This window comes from Zalophus californianus, chromosome 8 (genome assembly GCF_009762305.2).
Source record: "Zalophus californianus isolate mZalCal1 chromosome 8, mZalCal1.pri.v2, whole genome shotgun sequence".
Lineage (NCBI taxonomy): Eukaryota > Metazoa > Chordata > Mammalia > Carnivora > Otariidae > Zalophus > Zalophus californianus.
The window spans coordinates 114,130,765-114,150,494 of NC_045602.1; the positions used below are offsets into that span (position 1 = coordinate 114,130,765).

The 19,730-nt window shown below is 54.7% G+C and overlaps 1 protein-coding gene across 6 annotated transcripts in view; it reads right to left on the bottom strand.

The window, feature by feature from the left end:
* Nucleotides 1–19,730, bottom strand: part of NOL4L (nucleolar protein 4 like) — a 129,526-nt gene that overhangs the window by 61,083 nt on the left and 48,713 nt on the right. For 2 of the 6 annotated variants that reach the window (XR_003524422.2, XM_027620471.2), the window contains exons 2-4: nucleotides 18,856–19,011; nucleotides 12,160–12,271; nucleotides 3,728–3,837 (exon numbers count right to left, since the gene is read on the bottom strand). Coding sequence is in view for 4 of the 6 variants with exons in the window: in XM_027620471.2 (XP_027476272.1) it covers nucleotides 3,728–3,837; nucleotides 12,160–12,271; nucleotides 18,856–19,011 (378 nt within the window). In the remaining 2 variants the exon portion in view is untranslated. Of the gene's footprint in view, nucleotides 1–3,727; nucleotides 3,838–7,816; nucleotides 7,906–12,159; nucleotides 12,272–17,199; nucleotides 17,224–18,855; nucleotides 19,012–19,730 lie in introns of those variants that run through there. The other 4 variants (XR_003524423.1, XM_027620472.2, XM_027620473.1 and 1 more) reach the window with 4 other exon arrangements.

Below are 19,730 nucleotides of genomic sequence, written 5' to 3' on the forward strand. Positions count from 1 at the left end.
GAGAAGAGACCCTAGCGCTACTCTTTGGTGTATCTTTAGGGCCCACAGCCCTAAAAGGGGATTTGCCAGCTGGGCCACTGTAAAGAACATCGAGGCCCGCCTCTTACCCTGTGAGTGCGGCCCCCCTCCCTGGGACCTCATTTTATCCGAGAACGCTACAGAGCATTTTCCAAGGCAGTCCACGTCTCATGAAGTCTTCCTATCCTGCCCCCAAGAAAATGTATTCCTGGTACGTTCCTCGGTAGAACTAAATGTGATTTCCGTTTTATGTCTTTATAAGAATTTTCCCAAGTAAGGGGAAATAAAAGAGTTTATAGGGCACTACACTCCCCTATTTTCAGCTCAGTGTGGCCACTGAGATATTAGCTCCTGGGCTCTGTGTCTTAGGGAGGAGATCCTGGGAGGCTGGAGTCTGAACCCCCAATGTCTTGCATATGGAGGACACCATAAATATTTGCTGCATTGAATCAGCCCTCAAGAAGAATCTTTTTTCTTTGTGTGAATATTATTAGATTTTTATATTACCTAATATCCTCTGTGGAGAAGGGCCCATTTCCCCGCATATTAATCTGATGCAACTGGACAACAAGTAACTTGGTTCTGTCCAGTTCACACGTAAACTCCACCACCTGTTCATTGCCTGCTCCAAGCAAAGTGAGGGGAAAATGTTCTATTTGCCTTACTACTTGTCTCCTAGATATCTCATCCTGGAAAAAGCGAATTATCGGGATTTTTCTCACCCAGAGTTTTTAGATGTAGAGCTTTGTTTGGCATTAATAAAATATCATGTATCCCAGCTCCTGTTCCTTTAGAACTGGGTTGATTTTCCATACGGCCTGCACGAGTGATTTGCAAACACGGTAGGTGCCCTCTGTCAGCATTGGGGGTCAGAGGGATGCTTCAGGGAATGAAGCCACTTTCAGAGCCTTGTCAGCACATGGGACTTGACAGTGGCAGAGCCGGGCCCCCAGCTGCATTTGTATAGCAGCCCATTGACTGACCCCAAGGGGAGCCCAACTCTGACCTCTCTGCAGCAGAGAAGCTACCAATTCAAATATATGTATTTTTCATTCCAACTCAAAGATGAAGAATCAGAGACCTCTGGGTCCTTGGCCCTTCCTTGCTCCTGCAGAGAAATAATCTGGTGAGCACTGGGATTGCTTGTTTTGCCATGTGCCCAGCTATAGAACAGGGACTGCCTGAGAGACTGAGGCCTAGACAGCTCAGGGCTATGTGGCAAGTCCTGGAGCCTGGCAGATGAAAGACCACATGTGCTAGGTGTGATGTTGTTTCTCCTGCCCGGTGTGTGCAAGGAAGGTCTACACCTTTGATCTCCTGCAGCACAAGGGAGAACACTGGATACTGTCCGAAGACCCCCACCTGGGAAACTACGAATGAAGGCGAGGAAGATACAGTCGACTCTGAGACACCTACTCTCAACATCAGCCCCAGCTGGACTCTCAGAGTACCCTGGGGAAAAACACCTTCCCACAATCTGCCTTTCCTTTGTGAGTAGCCCAAACCTCAGCAGGGTAATTCAACCATCTTGTTTCATGAACTTCGGTTCATTCAGATACCCATCGAGTGCTTCTTTGCCCAGCATGTGTGTCTTCTCCCTTTTTCTTCAGCAACAGAATGCCTCACACTCTCTGCACCAGCCATATCAGCCTCTCAGATTCTCATGGGTGCTGTCCTCCCTCGAGCCACAGGGCCTTTGCACAAGCTGTTTCCTTGGCCTGGAGCTCTTCCCTTCAGACCTCCATCTCAGCTCATGCATCCCTTTCTGAAGCAAAGCCCTGCTTTGATTCACCTGTCATGCCCATCTAAGAGTACTCACAGCACCATGTGTCCTCACGCACAGCCCTCGTCACAGGTGCACTGTGATGACTGACTCAGCTTTCCCCCCGCTGTTTATTGCGACCTGCTCTGAGCTGGGCACTGGTGTGTGATTTTTTTTTTTTCATTAGTGTCTGTTTCCCCCAAATCATAAGAACTAATAACAGTAGTTCCTAAGACTTGCTCCTCCCTAGAGCCTGGCTCATGGAGTAGGGCTCCATAAATATTGGTTGAATGATTGAGTCCTTGCCAATGTACCTAACCAATAGATTTAATTCCCCACAGACAGTAAGAATTTGTATAACAGGACAAATTACAACAGGATCCAGTAATGAGGGATCACAACATGGGCTACACTGACCACTACTGGTTCCGGTGGTGATCTGGATCTAGCACCACTTCGTAGGAAGGAAAGAGCCGTGAGGCTGTGCTACCAGCTGTTCAGGTGGCTCTGCTCTTCACGGTGACAGATGAGAACGGTGATAAGAATGTGTGAGAAGCCAGGTGCTCATGACAGTGCAGATCGTTACAGGAAAAGAAATTACTCTTGAACGGGAGTCCGAGATCTCCTGCTGAACATGCACAGTGGTGTTTAGAGTTTATAACTAGTAACAAAACCCCACCTTTATTACTGACATTCCTGCACAGAAACAATTTTACTGTTGTGAGTTAGAAACCCCCACACCATTTTCCCCACTAACATTATTTTGGATCACGTGACATTTCTTAGGGGTGTAACCATCACAGAATAGACCACCTCAGGTGAGAAGATGTAGGAGACACAGAGACACAAACAACTCTATCACCCAGAACAAAGCTTACTTCCTTCAACATTTAGGGGCTAGGGCATGGAGATTGGAGGACACACCATCCCTCCTCCCTTAGGGGAGGGCAGAACGTGGCATGGTCAAGCCAGCCAGCTCAAATCCTCGAACTGGGTGCCACAGCCCCAGATGCTACCTGAACACGTCCTGTTACATCACCTCGGAGCTGGCTGTGGTACCAGCACCCACTCTGTGTACGCATGCTCGGGTTGTCAAGGAGACCAGCAGTATGTGGGACAGCATGCCCCCAGAGCTGGAAGTCAGACTTTTAGTTGGGGGAGAGGGGAGACCTATTCCCCTAGGTAGGCCTCAAAGATATGGTAGGTTCATATGTCACAACAGATGAGAAAATTTGAAGCCAGAGGTGAGAAATTATGACCCTGGTTTTAGGTGGTGGTGGAGCGAGGGGGTGGCATTCACCTAGTCCTTCCTTGAAGGACAGTCATGCTGCTTGCTTTGCAAAGGGCTAGAAGGTAGACTGTGGGGGGAGGTAGGCAAGAGTGGTTTTCTTTTCATAGCCTGTTTCCGTGGTGCCTGAGAGCACTTGGCAATCTACAGCTGGGGAGTCTTGCACAGCCAGAGGGGGCCCCAGGGCCTTCTCTCACGCGGGCCACCCTCTGAGGCCCAACCTTCTGGCCTCTCTGGGCCCCCAGAGTGACAGAGGCCACAGGCGAGCACCCAGGGCCCCTCTCTCACCTCCCTGGGGAAAGGAGGTGAGCGACGTTGCAGACAAAGAGCAAAGCAGAGAGAACACCTGAAGAGCCAAGGTCTACAGCTCATGCACAACCCCTCCCTTGCTCATGCCCTTGGGGAAAGTTCTACGAAGCATGAACTTCCTGGGTTTCACTGAAGACCAGGCAGGGCGGTCTGCCCAGCAGACCCCCTAACTAGGAACACATTCTTTCCTTCCCCTCGGCCTGGACAGCAAGGCCCAGATCACCAGATAAGGGCCTCTTTGATTTCCAGTGTGTTTACACATGCTGTGGCCCCACGTCTTGGAAAGAACCAACCACATCCAGGCCGGTTAGGACGCTTCCAGGCAGGGAGAGGGGAGATGGATGGCTTACCTGTTCCTGGGAGTTCATCACTCGCAACTTCATCTGCTTCAGGTACGTGGAGGTAAGGGGCATGTTGTAATCGATAATCCCGGAGACCAGGGGAGAGGGAGGTTCGTTTTCTGGCAGAAAGAACAAAAGGAAGCCACTCTGAGTCTGTGCCCAGGTTCCCCTGGCAAACACCACACCCTGTCACCCACGCAGAGAACACAGAGCCTGAGGAGGAGGAAGGCAGAGGCCGGACCTGCGAGCTGGCGGGCCACAGCTGGCCTGTGGATGTGGACCAAAGGTGCTGAGAAGAGGTTGCAGTTGGGGGCCAGTGTTTAGGAAGAGTTCACAGGTGAAAAACGGCTCTGAGAAACGGAAGTTCTGGTCATTCCAGGGCCCACGTTAACATGTGGCCAACAACCACTGCAGCTTTGCCGAAGCCCCTTCTTGCAGATGGGACAGGAGCTCGCCGTTTTGTCATAGTCCCCGCCATTTCCTATGCACATTTTCACGTGAGTATGATACTTGCCAGGCCCTCAGAGACATTTATGCTTCCGGCCCCGGTCTGAGCCAGCTTCCTGGTGCACACATGCCGCCACCACCTGACCCCATCTCCCACCCCCACAGCGTCCCCCCAAAAGCATGGACAGGTACCACATGGCTCACAGGTCTGGCCCAGGCCTCCAGTACCTGCCTCCCAAATTCTGGTCCCTCCTTAATCACAGGGAGAGGAGACCTGGTCCTCCCATTTATCGGCTTTCTTGTCCTGAAGATCAAAGTAACACATGTTCTTTTTTGTAGAGCATTTGCAATGTGTGGAAAGATGTAAAGAAAAAAAAAAAAAGCAATAACAGCACTAAGCAGCTTGGCATATGCTTCTGTTTGTTTTTTCTTTTCTATGATTTCTCTTCCTTATGTACTTGATATTAAAATGCATACAGAAAATTATGTAGTCCGCTTAAAAAAAATTTTTTTAACATCGTCATAGTCATTTCCCCCACCATCAAAAATCTTGCTTTTCTTTGCAGATAGCATTTCTATAGCTGTGTACTATTTTACAATAATTTATTTAAGTCATTCACTCATGATTGGCTACTTAGGTTGTTTCCTATTGGGGGTTATTAAAAACAGTACTAGAGGGAACATCTTTGTGCATGAATATTGGTATGTATTTCTGATTGTGTCTTTTGTAAAGATTTTATTTATTTATTTATTTGTTTGTTTATTTGCTTATTTATGTATAGCGCGGGCATTCGTGCAAGCGGTGGGAAGGGCAGAGGGAGAGGGAGACAGAATCTCACACAGATTCTGCACTGAATGCAGAGCCTGATATGGGACTCCATCTCATGACCCCAAGATCATGACCTGAGCCGAAACCAAGAGTTGGACGTTTAACTGACTGAGCCCACCCAGGCGCCCCTGATTGTGTCCTTTTTGGATGAGTCCAAAAAATGGAATTCATGGGTCAAAGGGTAGGACTGTTCCAGGACAGTGAAAACTTCTGGCTAAGCTGCCTTCTGCAGGGGCTGCTGCAGTGAACACTACCCACCCATTGTGTTCTGCATCTTAGCTGCCGCTGTGGGTGCCCCAAGGGACAGACTTAAATGGCACAGGAATAAATCAAGGAAGATGGGGAGCATGATTAAAAGGGAGCCTGTCACCCTTCTCCCCAGTCTAGCTTCCTCTTCAGATGTCTTCAGACACCTCAGATGACCAATCTCAAAACCCTGGAGCCACCTGCTGGGGCCTGTCACCCTAAATGGGGTCTCATTCGGTCCGTTAGTCACTTGACCCTGCTTCACCCTCTGCCTGGGGAAGAGTCTTGGTACCCAGTTCTCTGGCCTCATTTTCCTGCCTCCAAGACTCCAGGCTTTTGGCCCAAAGCTCCCGCCAGTACCTAGTTCTCTTCAAGGGCTGGGATTTGAGCAGTGCGAGAAGGAGAAGCAGGAGTGACTTCTGGGCTGGATGAAGCCTGCCATCCACCCTCACCGCCATGCTGGAGAGATGGGCTGAAAAGCAAGTGGGTGCCGGGGCCACAGTGGGGGAGCCAGAGGCCAGGCCAGGAAGGCCCCTGCAACCTTGAAAACACTATGCTGAGTGAAAGAAGCCAGACGCAAAAGGGCAAACACTGTATGCTTGCACTTGGATGGAGTATCTAGGATAGGCAGACTCACTGAGCCAGAAAGTCGAATAGAGGTTATGAGGGACTGCGGCTTGGGAATGGGAAGTTATTGCCTCATGGGTACATGGTTTCTGCTTGGGGTGGTGAAAACGTTTTGGGAAACACACAGCGGTGATGGTTGCCCAACGGTGTGAATATAAATAATGTCACCGAATGTACACTTAAAATTACTAAAATGACAAGTTTTATGTTATAAATAATTTACAATAAAGGAAAAAAGCCCCTGCAAACAAGGGGGTGAAGCTACCCAAAGGGGACAAGGGAGTCCCCTGGTTGATATGGATAAAACAGTCCTACAGAAAATGGAGTCCATGTAGACTGAGTCTGGGGGACTAGGGGTGTCCTTTTGAGGTGCTTTACTTCTGGGGACCATACAGGTTGAATAACATTTTTTAATCAAGTTTTATGAAAATGCAGAACTATGTTTTGCTTTTTGAAGCTGTGTTGTCACACTCAGAGTTTTTGTGTTCTTCAAGGAAGAACTAAATGTCACTAATATCTCAGAAACTGGCTTAAAATGGGCTGAACATTTTTTTTTTTTTTTAATAGAGATTTCCTCTTTGTTCTGTGGCAGAGGTTCTGGTCCGGCTGCAAATTGGTGCCTTCTAACAGATGCCTGGCGCTGTGAGGGAACTAAAATCGGTTTCATTGTCCTCGGGTTCTCTTCTTGCCACCCCACCCTCAGCCCAGACTTGACCTCTTGAAACCCAGGGGCATGTTAGGACCTGCCTCCCCCTAGATCGACAGGGTTGGAAGCACTATGTGAGGCAGACATTTGAGCAACCGCATTGAGGTGGTGTCACTCAAAAGAGCCATGGTTCCTGTTTTCAGATCCTGGGTCTTCAGACAGAGAATTCTGCCATTTCCGTTTCATTTCCTCAGAGACATGGCTGTCTGGTGAAAAGCCGTGGGCAAGGCTGCCCTCGCCCTAAGGATGGCTGGTCAGAGTTGCAAAGGAAGACCTCATCGAGTGTCATGGTGACTCTCTGTGTTTGGCCATCCATAGAGGTCGGCCACTGTGTTCTTTTTACTGATGGACACCCCTGGCCTGCCACGACCGCTTATGAGAAGGTATCTTTAATAACACCAGGTACAGCCTGGTTTAGGGGGAAAAAAAAAAGCAATGGCTAGGATGGCACTCTCAGGAGGAGGGAGGAGGGGTCTTCCTTGGCCTGTTCCCCTCCCCCCCCAGCATGGCCACAGCTCAGAAACCACCTCCAGCGCCCAGAGGCGAGCTGGGAGGGCTCAAGAAGAGGAGCCTGGCCACCCTGGGCACACACACACAAATCCATCAGAGATCCAAGGGCAGTGAAATGCTCGCGCCTGTGCCTCCAGAAGTGAGAGTTCTGGCGGGGAGGCAGGACCATGGCAGGCAGGGGGCATTCCAGGTGAGGAAGGTGCCAGGGAGCTGGCGGTGGGACCGCGGTGAGGAGAAAGGCAGGCAGGGTTTGGGGCAGTCAGGAGCCCCACGGTTCTGGAGGTGATAAGTGGCTCACATCAAGAGGATCGGCTTGGTAGGAAAGAGGTGAGGAGCAGGGGCCATTGGGAGCTCTGTGGAGTCATGCGCTCACAGGTGAGACGCATGCCAGGCTGGGCATAAGCTCAGGTGGACTCATGAAGGGGTTAGCAGCGGCTTCCCTGGGCTCTGCTGAGACAGGCCAGCCCCCGCTGTGGTCAACACACAGAGCAGCCATGCCTGAGCCGCTAAAAATAACCTGATACCACCGGTGAGGTAGGTGTTCGCAAGGGTCACAGGGCCGCCATGATCCAGCCGGCTGCTGGTGAGAGAGGCAGAGGGATCTCTCAAAGAAACGTCTCAACACTCTTTGACACAGAAAACTGAAACCTGCCCAAGAGCTAGCCTTGGTTTTAGGGGCCTTGGAAATAATCAGTGATGTTGAGTCTCGACCCTAGCCAAGCCAAGTGCTGACCTCCACAGCTGGGCTCCAATGGCATGCATCAGTCAAGGCAATTTTCGGAGGAGGTAGTGGGTCTTGCTCCTCCAGGTGGAGCACATGGGGGCAGTTCTCCCAAGCTTTCACCTACAGAATGGAAGAACTTAGTCCAGGGACACCCGGGGCTTCCTGTGCCAATGGCCAGTCACCCAGGCGGGGCTGGATGTTGAAGGATGTGTGCATCAGGAGGGCCCAGAGGAGCTACGAGACCAGCCAGCCTGTAGTGGTGTTCAGATTTGGAAACAGAGACCCGAGGCCTGGGGCTGGCTCAGAGGGTGATGGAAAGCCTCTTTCCCAAGGATATGAATCAGCAGACCAGCAAGTATTTAAGGAGCTCTGCTGTGCGTGCATTCGGTCTGGGTAAGGTGGGGGATCCCTGTGGGCACAAGCCCTGCACTCAGCAGGGTGGGACTGATGGCCAGTCCATTAGCGCCCAGGGGAGGAAGAGCTTGGAGGGCTCTGGAGTAGCTCAAGACGGCTTTGTGGAGAGAGGGTCTGAACAGTGTTCAATCACTTAGCTGACAGCGACTCAGCACTCCTTAGGAGTTCCACGCAGACCCTCCTGCTCCAGGAGGTGGGTACTAGTATTTGTACCCCCATTTTACAGATGAGGCACCCCCCCATGTCGTACAGCAAGTGAGTACGAAAACTGGGCCAGGCCAGCAACCAGGCCAGCACAGGAAAGACTGCAGGGGCAAAGGAAGCAGCTGGAACGGGGTCACCTGGGCGGGCCACCGGAAGGCAGGATCTGGAGGGGCCAGGCACAGAGGGGGTTGGCACCAGACAGAGGAGTCTGGGCCTGGTGCGAAGGAACCACCACCTGAGTGGACGATTCTGTCTCCGAGGAAGGGCCCCTGCAGGAGGTAATTGGGTTGCCCACTGCTAACTCCTAGTTTGCGGCCATGCAAACAATATTTTGTCACCTCAAAGGAAACCGGAGTGTGCCTGCAGAGGCCCCTTTCCCCAGGAGCTGGGGCTGGTCTGAGGGCACACCCGATTCTCACTCTCTGTCCCCTCTACGCCTGGACTCACTCAGGGGTGGTGGAAAAGGAGCGTGGAGCTGGGAGGCCCTGGAATTTCCCATCCTTGGACTTCCTGATCCTCGGCAGCCTCCTTTGTTTGTGCTCCTGGCGCTGGGGGAGGGCAAGGGACTGTCCAGGCCCCCATGCTCCGCCAGGGACAAACTGCTGAGCAGGGGAGGCTGCTTTGCTTCCTTTCTTTCTTTTTAACACGAGGCCAGGAAGCCAGGCATTTTCCCAACAGCCCCTCGAGAAGTCTCCATCCTGTTCCTTGCCCCCCTCCTGCCCCACCTTCCTGGGACAGGAACATAGGCCCGAGTCTGGGGCCTGGGGCAGGAGAGGGAAGGGGTGGGGGCTGGCATGGCAGGGGTGCCTAGGAAAGAGCAAGCAAGTATGGCCACATCCCAAGAGGCCAGCATGGCGGGAGGAGATCAGATCTGCAGACTCGTAGCTGGGGCATGAGAAGAGACACCCTGCCAGCTGGCCAGGGTGGTCCAGGCAGCTAATGCCTCTGGCCATTAAGCAGACAGGGGAGCCTTTTAGACTCTGAGGCTCTCCACTAACAGCTTCCAGAAACCAAGCCCTTCCCTTTTGCCCAGCATCCAGGTTGTATACCCAGGGTGCTCACCTAGGTGGGGTGACTGATCAGATGTCTCCCTGCGGAGCCCCCTGAACATTGGCATTCTTGTGTCTGGACCCCGTAGACAGAGGGTAGGGAGAAATAGGCTGATGTTTCCCACGTGCCTGCTGCATCGGGTGCCCTCCAGAGTGGGCTCCCTTAATTCAGCTGCAAGAGGCAGGCATTCCTCCCATTTTGCTGATGATAAAATAAGTTCTCCTGCCTTCCGGTGGAGCTTGGACAACTGATTTCACTGTGACACTCGTCTGCGCCTCATTTCCTCAGTGGCAAGCTGGGACAGATCCCTTATAGGATCTTGGAAGCTATTGTGAGCACAGAGATTCCCAGCCTGCCACGGGGCACTTAGCAGCATCGAGGCACCACACCCAGGAAGGCTGGACCCCCCCCCCCCATACTTTGCTATGGGCCACACTGTCTCCCACTCCCTCAGTGTCTCCTCCTTCCCTTGCGTGGGAAGCTGCTCTCCTGCGGACTGAGAAGCACACTCCTCCTGCTGCCAGCAAGGACGTGTCCCATGCAGGTTTACGCCACCTGCTCTCTGTCCTGCCTGGAGCAAACCCCGGGAAAGGCAGGCTCCAGCACAGTGCCCACAGAGCTGGTTGATGTTCTCGGAGGCTCCCGCCTGGCGTGACTGCTCACATTCTCCCCCCCCGCCCCCCCGCCACTTCTCCTTCTCCACCTCCCTCCTCTCCTCTTCCCTCCTCCTCCCCGGGCTTGCGGGCATGGTGGTGGCAGCCCGGAGAAGGCACAGGCTGCGGCTGAGCTCAGCATCGCCCTCCTGGCCATGCCAAAGCCCACAGATGAGAAGCAGTGGGGCTGCAGCCCCCGGGACCCTGCTGCCTTCACTGAGGAGTGGGGGAGGTGAGAACCATCCTCCACACTGGCAGAGAGCGCAGGAGCAGCACGCAGGGAGCCTGCAGACACCCCAGAGCAGCCCGGGAACCCGGCCGCTCTTGGCCTAGCCTCTGTTCCTCTAGGCCAGCGCTTCAGTGGCTGGCTCCGCCAGTTGCTATGGAAACGGTTAGGCCCGAACAGGAAGGGACAGGCAACCACCAGCAGGGCACACGCCCCTGGGACCCAGACCCTGACGGGGCGGGGCGGGGCGGGGGGGGGGGGGCGGCAGGGAAAGCCCTCCTGGCCAGTTTGCAGGTACCAAATGCTGTCTTGGCCCAGGGCTGCAGCCGCTCAGCCAGCGCCAGCCCAGGCGGGCCAGGGGCCTCCTCCGAGGCATCACTGCAACAGCCCCAGCCCTCCTGCGCGCTAGCCCCGTGCTGGCATGGGGATGAGCTCTCAAACCTCTCGTGGGCCCCCCCACAGAGGTGGGTACCACGATTAACTGCACCCACAAATGAGGGAACTGAGGCTCAGAGAGACGAAATCATGTGTTCAGGACACAGCTGCTATGTGGCAGAGCTGGGATTTGAACCCAGCCGGCGTGGCCTTGGGGGCTCTGCTCTTAAACCAGGAACCTGGCATTTATGAGGTATGAGCCACACTTGTTCCTGTCCCACAGGCTTTAGAAGCCACCCAATGTACCCAACGAAGATGCAGCCATGGCCTAATGACCCCATGGACAGGAAGGCTTCGGGATTTGGTGAGTCAGCTGGTGTCAGTCACTCACAGGCATCAGAGACCACCAAAATGAGGAGGAAAAAAAAAAACCCACTTGACACCTATGCTCTAATTTCTTTGTTGTCATCTACTTGAGCTTTGTTGTTGGTTTTTCCTTCCCCAGAAATGGTGGATGCCCCTGGAGTACCACCCGAGCACATGGCTTGCCCTTCATTCTGAGTCTGTTCCCATGCTCAGGCAAAACACCCACTGACTTTAGCAACCCTTCCAGGCCTGATGCCCAGCAGCAGCCTAGAAGCCCTGACAGACTGCCCACCTGGGCACCATCTCTCAGGGTAGAGCTACAATCGCACCGGCCACATGCACTGGCCCACCTTGATGTGCCAAAGCCGCCTGCGAAGAGGTGGGCCCCAGACCTACTGGAGGCCTCTGGGGATGTTCAGGTTGAGGTAGTGAGGGGACAGAAGTGGGGGTCCCTGCTGCATCTCAGTGGGCAGGGCAGAGCTGGAAAGCATGGACATCAGTCCCAGGGACCCACCTCGGCTGGTCACAAGTGCTCCGGGCATTTAAATTCTAAGTAATCCCCACAGATTTCCTGGATGTTTGCGGGGAGGGAACGAACACTTAGGGAGGACCTACTACCGGTAGATGGGGAGCTCTAGGGTAAAAAGGCGCATGTGGCAAGAGGCATCGTGCTCCTGTCTCCAGAGAGCTCACAGACAGGGCCGTGAGACCAGACCCACGAGGGCACTGCTCAGGGTGAGGCCTGGGCGGCAAGAATTAAGGAGCTTAGGGAAGAGGGCGAGGTGATAGTTTCCATCAGGAACGTCAGTGGGAGAAGAGGATCTTGAAGGAAGGTAGGAATGTACCATGGGCTTTTCAAGGAACCCTGACTTTTTTTTTACGGTTAAAAAAACGACAAAAATGAGGCTCTCTGGGCATGGACCCACACTGGCCTCTGGGAATTGTGACAACCGCTGGCCATGCACTTTTCTGTCTGTGCCAGCAAAGGGCAGGCCTTGCTGGTGGGAGGGCCTTTCCCTGCACAGCCTCCCCCAAGCCACCAGCACACCCGCCTCCTCCCCTACCTTTGGGCTCCAGGCCATTGGAGTTAAAGTGCATCCTCTTCTGACACTCTGTGCAGCTCATCAGGAACCGGGTCACGGCCTCTCGTGGAAGGAAGGCATAGGTCTCTGCAATCTGGGGACAGAGGAGGTTTGCTCATTATATGGGCCCAGGGGGAGGCCGCCTGGTCACCAGGTCACCAAGGTCTGTGCTTTGGTGGCAGGTGCTTGGTCCTTGCAGAAAGGGAAGGGATTCGAGGAGCAAGGAGCAGGTGTCCTCAATTCTTAGCCATGGAAATGAGTTAGTACTCTTATGGAAAACCATTTTTTTTTAAATTTTGAATAAAGGAGTTAGAAATTGAGAAAGCAAAAACATTTAAACATTATCTAACCTACGTTTTATTTATTTATTTATTTATTTATTTATTTATTTTTAAAAGATTTTATTTATTTATTTGACAGAGAGAGACACAGAGAGAGAGGGAACACAAGCAGGGGGAGTGGGAGAGGGAGAAGCAGGCCTCCTGCGGAGCAGGGAGTCTGATGCGGGGCTCGATCCCAGGACCCTGGGATCATGACCTGAGCTGAAGGCAGATGCTGAACGACTAAGCCACCCAGGTGCCCTAACCTACGTTTTAATAGGGAATACTCCACGGGGCGCCTGGGTGGCTCAGTTGGTTAAGCGACTGCCTTCGGCTCAGGTCATGATCCCGGAGTCCCGGGATCGGGTCCCGCATCGGGCTCTCTGCTCAGCGGGGGGTCTGCTTCTCCCTCTGACCTTCCTCTCTCTCATGCTCTCTACCATTCTTTCTCTCTCTCTCAATAAATAAATAAAATCTTTTTTAAAAAAAAAAGGAATACTCCTCTCAGAGCATTTTATTGTTGCTTCTGAAAAATGAGTTTATAAACATTGCTCTAGGGGAGGGTGAAACAATTCCCATTCTTAAAGATGGATAAACAGATCCACTTATGAATCTACCAGCTCTGGGCCTATGAACAGAACCCAAGGTTCTACAAGCTCTTCCTGCGATAACTCACAGATCAAGAACATTTTAGAGAGAGCTGTGAAATCTGATGACAAAGGATCAGATTTTTCAAACTGGACACGCCGTTAAGGACCCCCATGTTCCAGGTGAGGTCACTAGGCCCAGAGAGGCAGACCTACTTGCCTAAGGCCACACAGCTTGTTAGAGGCAGTGGCAGACTAAAGCCCATGCTCCAGGTCACACCACACCTTAACTGCCTCCAGGGGGCCTCTCCAGCCCGGGAGGTGGGAAGGGAGGTGAAGTAGATGGGAGGGAATACAAGAAACAGGCTGGGCAGGGGAATGGAGGAGAGGGTGTGGGCCCAGAAGCCCAGCCGTCTCCTCTTGCTCTGGGTTTTGGGAAACGCACTGGCCCTGGTTTGGCGGCCTCTTAGGCCCGGGTTCCCTGGCTGAGGGGGGGAGCTGCCCAGGTGCTGGTTTCCGCACATTTCCCAGCGCCGGGGCCCTCCCGCTCCTCTCCACTAAGGGGCAGCATCACCCCAGCATTCCACCATCGTCGCTGCAGCCCAGCGGGGGAAAGTTGGCCGAGGGCTCTGGTCAGCCCACAGAGGGAGGGGACTGCTCTCCAGGACAGCACCAGGTCTGCTCCTTCGGGATGCATGAGTGCCCTGTGCCACCTCTGTGGTGGTCAGGAGGTGGAGTAGGGTAGGGAGGAGTAGATGGGGGCGGGGGGGGGGGGGGGCGAGGCAGGGTTCCAGGGCTGTGGCCAGGCTCTCAGAGGACCAGCTCAGGCTGTGCCCTCAGCTCAGTTGGTGTGTGGAGCTTGGGGGCCACCCCTGCTTGGTGGCCGGCTGCAAAGACAGAGTTAAATTTTGGTGACACAATTGTTATTTCTCAGCTGATTTGATGCTCTGCGGAGCAGGCAGGCTCCTTGATGAGTTATCTCCCTTCCAAATTCCCTGTCTGATTGCCTTCCTCTGGAGGTCAGGGACAAGGGCAAACCTTGCTCTCTGATTGGAGCTGGTGGATGGGAGGGCATGCAGCCGGTCCTCCTTGGGTCTCAGGGCTCCGGGATGGGGGCTTTCCTGCCACACACAGAGACATCTTCATTCCCAGCCCAACCTGCCCGGAAGTCTTAGGGGTGGCATGTCCCTCTCAGGCCTTCAGGGTTGGAAGGGTTGGGCCCTACTGAAGGGCTGATGGAGGCAGGAGTAAAGGGCCAAGTGGGCAGGGTGCCCGCCGGGCAAAGAGTGGGGCTGTGGCTGAGCTGGGCAAACAGATGAGGTCGGCTGAGGTGCCGCAAGGTGCGGCATCCCAGGTCAGACCTCGAAGAGATGAGCTGAGGACCTGGGGGAGGAGTGTCATGTCTGCTGGGAAAGGAGGAAAGTTGATACCATAGGAACAGCCCCACTTCACTCTATGGAGCTCACCTGCTGTTGGGCAGAGAAATCATTTCTCCAGCGCTCAAGGAGAGCCTTCCTGGTCTGGGTGCTCTGGTGAGGGTGGCCTGCAGCAGGGGCAGAGGCCCTACTCACCACCTGACCACTGAGGGTACAGGTGCAATTCCCAGAGAGGGCCCAGCCCAGGCGGCCCTGGCTCTCCTGGCCTTGGCAGGGATCCCAGCAGTACGCAAAGCTGGCTAGCGGGCCATGGGGCAGAGAGCACTGGGAGCACACCTTCTGGCCCTGGGTCCCACACAGGGGGAGGTGGGGTGGACTCAAGAAGGCTAGGTGAGAAGTCCTTGCAAGCCCTGCCCTGGGTGGCTGGCATGTCTGCAGCCTCACAAAAAACTCCATGGGGAGTCAGTGAAGTGCAGAGTCCAGCGCAGCTCCATGCTGCTGCAGAGGGGTCCGCACAGAGGAGGGGCAGGCCTTCAGCCTTCACTCTCCTGGCTTGTCCACAGGAGAGATGGGACCTCCATTTCTGCTCCACTACACAGATGCCCAGGGCCACAGGACCCGAGGATGAGCTGATAGAAGGAGCACAATCCTCGCTTATGCTCTAGTCAATAGGATGGTGGTTTTCAGATAGTTTTGGAGCTCCAGACACAGTTCTGGAAATAGTCCCTTATGCTGAAGCCCCAAATGTGAAACAGATAAAGATAGAGCTGCCGTGTTTAAGGAAGGGAAGCCCCAGGACCCCTGCCCCCACCCAGCTTCCCTCAGGGGCCTGCTGCCTTGCACTTGGGGCCTCCTGCCTGGATACTGAGACCTTTCACATTTTTCCCAGTGGTAAAACGAAGGGAGAATTCACCGGCAGGGAGAGCAGAAGCTATGTGCAGAGTCGTTGACTTGTAAGGCCCCATTTTCACTCCCCAGCTCAGGGGCCGACAAGGACAGATGAGGCCAGTTGGGGAGATTTTCACCACTTTACGAGACCCTCCTGCTGCCCTGAGGTGGATTAGCACATGGTGGGCCTGGAGAAGCTGCTGACCACATCCGGCCCCAACTCCAAAGTGGTCTGGGCAGCCGGATCCAGACTCTGGAGCTCCGTCTAGCCTACTGGCACCCTGGGAGACAGGAAGGAAGCAAAGAGCTTGCTCCAAACCCAGATGGGTACAGATGCCAGAAAATCCCCCTTGAAAAAGGACCATCCTCTGAGTGGGATCAGGGAACTTTGTACAACCATTTGGAACCCTTCCCAGACCCCGGGACATGGGCAAGTCCTCCTGTGGATCCTCTGGATCCTCTGGTCACACTGCATCAGAGGCAAAGTAAGGCAGGGACTTACTGCCCCAAATGGGAATCCCCTGCATTGTCCATTATAAATGGCCATCTATCCCTGGCTCATATACCTTCAGTTTCAGAAAACTCATTACCTGCTCTCTCTGATCTATTGCTGGATAGTGGTGGGTGCTAGAAGCTTCTTTTTCCCACAGAAGAATGTGCCTCCTTTAATGCCCTTGAACAAGTCTGCCCATCTCCCTTCCAGCCCCCTGCTTCCTACAGGCACCCCAGGCCTGTAAGAATCTGGAAGGTCCCAGGTGCTCTAGAGATGGCAAGGCAGTTCCAGGATTCAGGCCTGGCAAAACACACAGAGACAGGTCCAAAACCCCCCAGCCAGGGGCCGATGCAAACCCCACAGTGCCAGGCTGTGCCTCTCTGCAGCCGTCAGCACAGAGTTTCCTTGGGGGCTCTTTCCCAGGCACGGATGGGACTGAAGAGAGAGGCTTGGGTTGAGGAAAATGGGAGCAGATGAAAAGAAGGGGGACAAAAGCATCCAGGCACCACCCCCACCCCCAAAAAAGGAAAAGGGTGGCAAGAGAAGGGTGACAGATGGGGAAGAGGAGGGGGAAGGGAGAGGAGGCACACCGGGGAGGAGGGAGGTGCAGCAGCCCCCTTGGCCTTCACACCCACTGCAGGAGGGCCCTGGCCTGCTCCACTCAGCCTTGGCCCTGCGGCTGAAATTCCAGCTCTGTGCGCAGCCCAGCTGGCCCGCTGCCAGTCATGTGCCAGCTCCAGGCTGGGCAGCGGGAAGTGGGGCACGCGGCGGGCATATGGACGAGAAGCCAGGAAGTGCAGAGCAAAGGGCTGGACGTCCGCTTGGCCCAGGGACACAGAGGCTGGCGGGATAGCCCAGCCCTGCCTTCTCTACAGCGTGGAGGCTGCAGACCCGGCCTTCAATACCCAGGGAGGGGCACTGGGGTGGCTCAGTCGATTAAGCCTATGACTCGTGGCTCAGGTCATGATCTGGGGGTTGGGCTCAGGGCTCCTCCTCACTCAGCAGGGAGTCGCTTGAGATCCTCTCCCTCTGCCCCCCCACCCCCCGCTTGTTTTCTCTCTCAAATAAATAAATCTTAAAATAAATAAATACATACATACCCTGGGAGTGCCTGTGGTGTGAGCCTCAGTGCTGGACATCAAGGGGACCAGGGAAGTCATGTGGTCTGGCTGGCCCAAGCCCATTTACCTTGACCACAGCAAGTCATTGGGCTTACTAGCTGACCACAGGGGGGTTTGTAGAGAGGGAGGATGGGTGGTGGTCAGGGCACGGGCTCTGGGGCCAGCAGCCTGGCTCTGAAAACCAGTGGGGTGACCTCAAAGCACGTTATGTGTCCCTCTGAACCTCAGTTTCCTCACCTGTAAAATGGAGAACACAGGAGCCCCTGCTTCATATATACACCTTTCGTCCACGTGAAGGCTCAGAGAGCTGGTGCCCAGGAGGTGCTGAGCTGCCCAGCACTGGCAGACTGAATGCTGAAAAAATGGGCTGGGTCTCATGAATACCCAGGGGCCACAAAGGCTCTGGCTTGGGTGCCTCTCCCTTCATCTATGACCCTCTGGTGGGAATACCCTCAGAACTCCCTTTCCCAACACACATTACTGAGAAGCAGGAGGGGTGGGGCAGGTGGTATAATCATCTCGTGGCTCCCTCAGCCCAAACCCTCATCTTCTGAGGTCCTTGGGCACATGGGTCCATCTGTAAGACTCATTTAGGGCAAAGGCTATCTTCTGGGGACAAGGACAAACCAGATGGTTGGAATTTTTAAAAATCAGGCCACATGGGAAAATCATAGACTTATACAGGTCACCTCCACAGCAGTCCAAGGGTATTTATAGGAAGAACTTGGGGGTAGAGGTGGGGGTGGGGTTGGAGTTCACAGCTGCCTTGGGTGGGGAAGCCAGGTCAGAGGGGCAGCTCTCTAAGAAGCCAGAGAGAGGGTCAACACAGAGGGGGCATGAGGACACCAGCTGACTGCCATTTAAGTGTTACGTGACCTTAGACAGGTAGATCAACTCTTTGGGTCTCGGTTTCCTTAACTGCAAAATAGGACCATGGTGCCTCCATCACAAGACTGCTCGGAGGCTCGAATGAATGTAGCGTGCTTGGCTTTACTGGTTTAGTGGTGGGTCCGGGTTCAGAGCTGTGCCTGAGCCATGGCAATGGCAGTCAACAGGGTGTTGGGACCAGAACACAAGTAGGCCCCTCCTGCTCTGGCCACCGGCTCCTCTACCTCCCCATGTGTGATGCTTCCAACCCCTAGATTGTTGTCTCTGCTCCCTTCTGCCCACCCAAGCTTGGGACGCCTATGCCATCTTCCCCACAAATCTGCCCCCCCCCCCCAGCTTAGCACTAACTGCCAGCGTCCGGAGGTGCCTCTGCAAAATTCCCTGGGGGTTCTTGTTCCCTCAAAGCTAGTCTTGGAGACATTTCTAGTTCTCGTGTCTTGGTTTTGCTCTCAGCCTCCCCACCCCAGGTCGAATTGTGATCTCCCTGAAGGTAGGCCCCATGTCCTCAGACTTCCCCTGGGGAACTTCCAGTCCTGACTTCACAGGGGCGGGTAGAGGACTGAATGAACTCAGACACAGGAAGCATTTAGGGCAGACCTGGCACACAGTAAACGCCATGGAAGCATTCGCTCTTTCGATCCTTATTATCTGGCCACCCCCACCCCCACAGTCCCAGAGCAGGCTGCAAGGGGCTGGGGGGAGGGGACAAGTGAAGCAGAAACGGGCAAGAGGAGGGCTTTGCTCCTGCCCTCAACCTTCTCCTTCCCTCCCTCACTCCCTTCACCCTGCTTCTCCTTTGTGCTCAGACCCCAGAACCCGCCCCCTCGCTCCCCCCCTTGAGCCATCTCTGGCTGCCGTGCCCTTGCCCTGTGCCCCCCTGGGTCCCCAAAGGCCGTTTCATCACGCCTCAGCTCCCTGCCCTGCCCCCGCCCAACATGTGCGGAGCCCGTGGCCTCCTGCCAAGGCCTGGGGCTGCCCGCAGAGGCCCAGAGACAGACATCTCACCGCTCGGTAGGTTTTCTTCTGCCCAGCGTGCTTGGGGGCTTTGCCTGGCTCCGCCGAGCTCTCCACGTGCATCGAGTAGATGATGTCAAAGAAATCTTCCACCACAGCGACCCGCTTCAGAGAGATGCCCTCCGGCTCCGACAGGCCATCTGCCCCCTGCGACAGGGGGGACAAGCTGTGTCAGTGCTGGGGATGACGGCGGCCGGCCGAGAGCTGGGCCCCAGGCCTGGCAAAGGGTCGGGGGGGGGAGGGCGGGGGCAGGGACGATGCTGCTCCCTGACCTCCAGTGGTAGGTCTGGGGGGCCGGGGGTGGGAGGAGCCTGCTGAGAGGGCCCCAGGGATGGGGGCCCCAGAGTCAGGGGGGCTGCTGCTACTAAATTCCCCAGAAACAATGGGCAGGGAGCGACAACGAAAATACAAATTAAAAAACCAAGAGGCTCCATGTTCACAATTTCAGACAGATTGTGCCAGACTCAGGCGGGGAGCTCTCGCATCACATGCTGTGCCAAGACCATCCTGGAAGTCTCTGGGGAGGGGGGGGGTGCTAAATAGATGCAGCCCCATCAGGAGCTCACCAATTAGCAGTAACCTTTCACTGTGGTCCTGGGCTGGGGTCCCAGGGGAATGGCTCGGATCACCTGGGTGACTCCTGCCTCCACCCTGGCCTTTCTGAAAAGCTTGTCACCACTGCCCGCCCTCCCTACTCCAGCAGCTGAGCGCCAGCAACAGACCCGGGCCCTTTGTGTCTGGAGACACAGAGAAGAACAGACACAAGGCCACGTGGAGATGGTAGGGCCTCGTGAGCAGGGTGGCCATGGACCCCCGAGCCTCGCATCAGGCTGGCATGAGTGCTGTCTGCTGGTCCTGAAAAGGCG